Below are 6,000 nucleotides of genomic sequence, written 5' to 3' on the forward strand. Positions count from 1 at the left end.
GTTTCTCTGAGCCCATGGTCAGTGAGTTTCAGACACTCAGCTCTTGAGCCCTGGGGAGCTCCAGGTTGGGGGTCTGGCCTAAAGAGGTGCTGGGAGGTCACTGGTCAGTAGCTGTCCCTGCTCCTGTCCCCCACAGGCCAGCATCAGTGCAGTTACAGCAGCCCACCATGCTGAGTCTTTCCCTGCCTTTGCCAGAGCCAGGCTGACAGAGTGTTGGGGCCCAGCCAGAAAAGCCCAGCAGGGCACACAGCAGCTTCCTGTCTGCCAGCTCCCAGAGAAGGAGGGCCACACTCTCCCATAGTTGGTATGCATGTGGGAGCCAGAGCCCCTGCCTCCACTTGGGCAGTGAGGAGAGGAGGTCCAGTCCCAGGGCTGCGGAGCTGACCCAGTCCTCCTGCTGCTGCATCCTGATAAGCCCTCCACCCCTGTTCGCCACCTTGTGGCCCTGGGCCCTCCTCCAGGCCTGTTCCCTTTGAAATGAGAGAAAGAGCACTTAACACCCAAACCAGGGAAGAGGTGTCAACTTTGCAGTCAGATGGAGCTGGCTAGGCATTCTGGCTCTGACTTGCATTGGCTGTGTGACCGTAGGCAAATTACTTAACCTCTCTGAGCCTGTCAGTCTTCTCATCTGTCAGAGGATCCCTCTGCAGGGGGGCCATTGGCAGCCCCAGGTATGAGGGATGTGGTGATCCCTTCTGATGGGACCAGCCTCTGCCTTTAGGCCCCATCCTGGGGATGCCCTCAGGACACTCCACTGCCACTTCCTTTGACCGCCCAACTTTGGACACTGGCAAGCAGTGCCAGGGCCCCAGCCCCTCCGTACCCCAGCCCACAATCCCTGGCTGCAGCCTCCCACAATGGGGGCTTCTCACTGCTCAAAGGGCCCATTCAGCCACCACTGGGCAGCACAGCTCGGCAATTTGGAGAAGAAAATAAACATTTCCTTCCACTGTTGGGATTGGCTGCTGGGCAGGGGCCCAGCCAGCTCAGGTTTCCTGGAGCTGCAGGGGGTGTGCAGGAGCCTTGAGGGAGAGCCCAGGAGGGGACAGGGCAGAGCCGGGTGTCTGTGAGGGCCGCACACTAGGCCCAGGGCTGGGGTTCCTGGCAGGTGACGGCTCTGCCTCCACTCTGCTCAGTTTTGGGTCTCCACCTCCTCCTCGTCTGGTTCGAGGCATTGCTACCCTGTGTCCTTAGATGTGGGCGGACACCAGCGCCCTGACACGCAGCTAAGTCTGACCGAGCAGCCGGGACCAGACAGCTCCGTCTCCCATGTAGCACACTGCATGGTAGCCCCAGGTCAGAGCCCTGCCGAGGGAGCAGGCCCCAGGGCCCTGAGAAGTGACACAGCCACTGGGGTCACCTCCATCCCAGGCGGAGACCAGGAGCAAGAGGCCCAAGCCTCCGTCCTCCAGTCCCAGGTGGTACCAACCCTGCATGGCCGGGAGACAGCTTGGTCTCCTGGGTCCCCCCCAGGCCCTTGTTCCATGGTGGCTGAGACAGAGGGGTTGGCCCAGACAGATTCCACGGAGCCCTCGTCCACCTGGCCACTGCTGCCAAAGTCCGAGGAAGGCAGGGTGAGTGCCTCGCCTCTAGGTCCTGAGCAGGCCTGTCCTAGGGACCCAGAGCAGGAGGCATCACAGCAGCAGCAAAGCCTCCAGGGCCCACTCTGCACAGCTCCCTTCTAAGCACTGTAAGTGTAGCAACCAACTCAGTCCTTACAAACTGTTATAGTCCCTAGGAGTCTGATGCACAGAGAGGTTAAGTGACTCACCCAGAGATACACAGCTACTGTAGAGAGTCAAAACCAGGATAACTGTCCAGCTTCAGAGACCCATAGCCTCACACATGAGACAGCTACCTATCAGATACATATTGGGGCTCAGGACCAGAAACCTTGGGGTTTTGCATCATGTGACCCTTCATGCCTCAGCCTCTCTGGGCCTCCATTTTCACATTCTCTAATCGAATGGGGTTAAAATCAGACCCAAAGCCCAGTTAAATTCCAAGGTTTTGGGGTCTGTGATTACAAAAATGGAGGATAGCAGCTGGAGCACCCTAGTCTTAGAGCCCACCGAGGAGCCAGACTCCTGGGGGAGCCACTGCAGGCCCCAGCTGGACTCTGTGACCCACAGACCCAACTGGCTGGCTTTTCATGTTGCTCCTAGGCCGGTGAGGGCAGCATCTGCTCCCTGCAGGGTCACCAGCCAACTCCAGCTTGCAGGGCAGCCTTGGTGACACAGGCGGGGATGGGGGTGGCAAGCAGTTGCTGTGACCCCAGCACCTACACCAGGTGCCAGCCAGGATGCTGCCTGAGCTGCAGCTGGGCAGGAGAGGCACGGCTGTGGGGACACACACTTGATTGTACACACACACACACACACACACACACACACACACACGTGCCCCAGCAGGGAGGAAAGACCTCATGGTGAGTGCTAGTCCTTTCTGTGCAGTGTCAGGAAGAGCAGCCTCCCTCTGCCTCGGTTTCCTCATTTTTAGAAGTCGAGTTCAGCCCTCAATCCCACAGGGCACTGAGAGCCTTTCCTCACCCACTGTCTTCTCTTAACACCCCTGTCCTTAGCCTGGGCTCTGCCGGACTGTGACCTGGCCCCCCTGTACCCCTCCTGCGGGGAATGAGGATCCCCATCAGGCTGTGGCCACCCAGGCACCTGCTTTCTGAGTGGGTCTGTACTGGGTGTCTTGACACCAGGGCCAGAAGAACAGAGTGCCAGGGAGCCCCAGTGCCACTCTCTGGGCGTGAGACGCGACCCCAGGGTCGGGCTGCAAGGCCCTGGGACAGTCTCCAGCTGCAGCTGACCCTCCTCCTTGCTGTCCCCCAGGCACCTCGGACCTGAACCCTTTCTCCGACCCCCGCCAGTTTGACCGCTCCTTCACCCTCACGGAGAGCCGCTTCCCAGACCCCAGGATGCATTACCCGGGCGCCATGTCAGCGGCCTTCCCCTACAGCGCCACACCCTCGGGCACCAGCATTGGCGGCCTCAGTGTGACAGGCATGCCGGCCACCAGCCGCTTCCACCACACCTACCTCCCGCCGCCCTACCCCGGGGCCGCGCAGAGCCAGAGCGGGCCCTTCCAGGCCAACCCAGCACCCTACCACCTCTACTACGGCGCCTCCTCGGGCTCCTACCAATTCTCCATGGTGGCTGGTGGGGGCAGTGGTGGGGGCGAGCGCTCGCCCACCCGCATGCTGACCTCCTGCCCCAGCAGCACCGTCTCCGTGGCCACCGGTAACCTCATGAACCCCAGCCTGGGCCAGGGTGATGGCGTGGAGGCCGACGGCAGCCATAGCAACTCGCCCACAGCCCTGAGCACGCCGGGCCGCATGGACGAGGCCGTGTGGCGGCCCTACTGACCACCCGCCGAGGAGAGGACCCAGTGCTCTGACAGGGACTGGCCCGCTCCCGGGCTCCGGGCAGCAGTGGGACTTCTGCTCCGGCGCAGCCAGGGCCCCAGGGGCCAGAGCTGCAGTGGCTCAGAGAGGACCCTCCAGCCACACCTTTGTACAGAGCGGGAGGGGACCTCCTCCAGGACGCTGTCCCCAGCCTGGTCCCAGTCATCTCATCCTATGCTCCCAGGGAAACTCCTGCCACCTCCCAGAACCACCTCACCATCTCCATGCCAAAGAAAGGATCTTGCCCTCCGGGGTCAGCCCCCGTGCCAAGGAAGAGGGCGGCAGACCACAGCCTTCCTCAGAGGCCTTGCCCTGGGGCCCAGTCCAGTCTGCATTTGCACCCATTGAGTCAGAACTAGAAAGCCCCCACCTCACCCGGAGAGGGGTCCCCTCGCTGTGAAGATGGGGAGGACATCGCCAGCAGAAGGGATGAGCACGCACCCGAGCAGGCCCCCCAGCTCTGCTTCCTGCCCTCCCTAGCAGCTCAGAAGCCCTTGGCCCATCGCAGCTGCCCAGGGCACCAGGCCCCAGAGCAAGTGGGCTGTGGCGGCAGTGCCCTAAAACAGGGAAGGGTGTTCCTGACCAACCCGCCACACACTTGTCCAGCCCGTGGCATCCCCTCTGCCCTCTTGGGGGGAGTCTCATTGTTGCCATTGCTGAGACAACGCGAGAGTCAGGTGGATCTCAGCAGAAAGCTCTGAGGTGTGGCATGGTGGGGTCAGGTCTGTGTCCCTGTCACCTGGGTCTAATCGAGCTGTGTCCCACCTCCTGGGATGGCCCAGCCAGGTCTTCCAATCCCTGCCACATAACTCTCTTTAACCTGTTTGCACTCCTGAAGCAAACAGTCTTGAACAAAATCCAGTTTTTAAAAGTGATTTTAGAAAAAGCAGCTTCAGGTATATTTTTGAGCACGAGGCCTCTAGCAGGTAGTGCTTTGGGCTTGTGGACACCACCTCCCACCCACTGCCTCCTGCCAGTGGACAATTATGGAGATCCCTCCTCCACCCTGTCACATTCCTACCTCTGCCGGGAGACCCGGGGGATGTGGGGCAAGGGGCATGGACCCTCACGTCTGTGCTCCCAGACATTTGTCCAGGAGACAGAGTGGGGCCTGGTGGGGAGAGTGGAGTGCGGGAATAGCGCAGGCTGTGTGAGGGTCCCGTGTTCAGAGGCCAGATGTTTCCCCTCCATCTTGCAGATAGAAACACAAGAGTCTACAAGGGTCCTTGTGTCTGAGTTCTCAAATGGAAAAGGACGAGAAAACAAAGGCTCAACACCATGTGACTTCATAGCTCTCAGCCACATCCTCGGTGGGTGTGGAAATCTCCCCTACAGTGTTCCTTCCTAGTGGTCTGTGTCAGCAAGTGTCTCACCAGGCTACTCCCAACTCTAACAGCTAGATCCGGTCTCTGACAGCTGAGGAAGTTCTGATCCTACTCAGATCCCCCCTGTTGCAGTTTCTCTTGTCCTGTCCTCACTGGAAAACAGTATTCTCCATCTCTTCACAATAGCAGCTGAGGGTGTCCTGCCAACTCCCTGCACCCAGGGGGCCTCTCACCCCTTCTCAGGAAGCAGCTACAAACCCACAACCCTCCCACTTGCTTCACTCCCTCCCATGGCCAGCGAGGGAGATGCCCTGGGACTCCCAGTGCCCAGTACTTTGTAGCCCCGGCCCAGAGACTGCCCCTTCCTGATGCCCAACCCCTGATCAGGGCTGGACAGGAAGTAAATTGACCCTGCCCTTTCTCACCCACTGCTGAGCAGTGATGGTGGCCAGGCTGAGTCTGTTCGCGCTTCCTGGCTGGTGAGAATGGGTCCTGATTCGCAAGGCTGCTTTAACGGTGTGCCACACAAACACTGAGGTGGATAGCACAAGGAAAGGAAGGGGTTTTGGTACGATGTCTGTGTGTGTTTGTGCTGGGTGCAGACCCTCTGTGACATAGTGTCATGCCAAGGTGTCCATACCTGTCATGCTCACATCTTCCAGAAAATCGTCCCAAGCTGGGGGGAGGGGTGCTGCCTTGCACTATCATTTGCTTGATGTGTTTGTGTCTTGTGCACAACCTGCTTGTACAGTAAACTGTCTGTCTTCTGTGCTATTTAACTGTAAAATGGAATTTTGACTGGTTTGTTACAATAATATAACTGAGATGTGTTGAATGATCCTGTGCTAGATTTCTAGGGCTGTACCCGTGGCCGGTGGGTGGGAGACCTCCTGCCCTTGCTCAGGAAGGAGACAAGAAAAGGGACAGGGCTGAGCTGCAGCTGGGGAGACACCCAGGCCTTGGTCTGCTTTCATCCAACTGTCAGGAATGCCACTGTGACCTTCTGGCCCAAGTCTTCCTGGCACAGCCAGGACCCTAGAACATTAGACCCAGCTTGTTCCTGAGATCTGGGGAGGGGCCCCACCACCCTGGGGAGAGCCCCTCCAGGGTTTGTGTTCACGGAGACGGGTGAGTTGGCAGCTGTCACGAGTGCAGAGCAGGTGGCCACTCGGGCACCGCTGCTTTACCGATGAGAGGACAGGTCCACATCTCTCTGGAGCTGCTGTGGCTGAGCTGGGACCACGACAAGTGATGGCGTGGGGC

At 59.4% G+C, this 6,000-nt stretch overlaps 1 protein-coding gene across 1 annotated transcript in view; it reads left to right on the plus strand.

Moving 5' to 3' along the window:
• Runx3 (RUNX family transcription factor 3) overlaps positions 1-5,572 on the plus strand; it is a 56,307-nt gene extending 50,735 nt beyond the window's left edge. Inside the window, exon 6 of the mRNA XM_004850604.3 lies at positions 2,841-5,572. Coding sequence (XP_004850661.2) covers positions 2,841-3,373 — 533 coding nt within the window. The 3' untranslated portion in view covers positions 3,374-5,572. The remainder of the gene's footprint in view (positions 1-2,840) is intronic.
• Positions 5,573-6,000: the final 428 nt, after the last annotated feature.

Source organism: Heterocephalus glaber, unplaced genomic scaffold (assembly GCF_053883595.1).
Source record: "Heterocephalus glaber isolate CG9 unplaced genomic scaffold, H.glaber_assembly_v1.0 deba00001452, whole genome shotgun sequence".
Taxonomy (NCBI): domain Eukaryota; kingdom Metazoa; phylum Chordata; class Mammalia; order Rodentia; family Bathyergidae; genus Heterocephalus; species Heterocephalus glaber.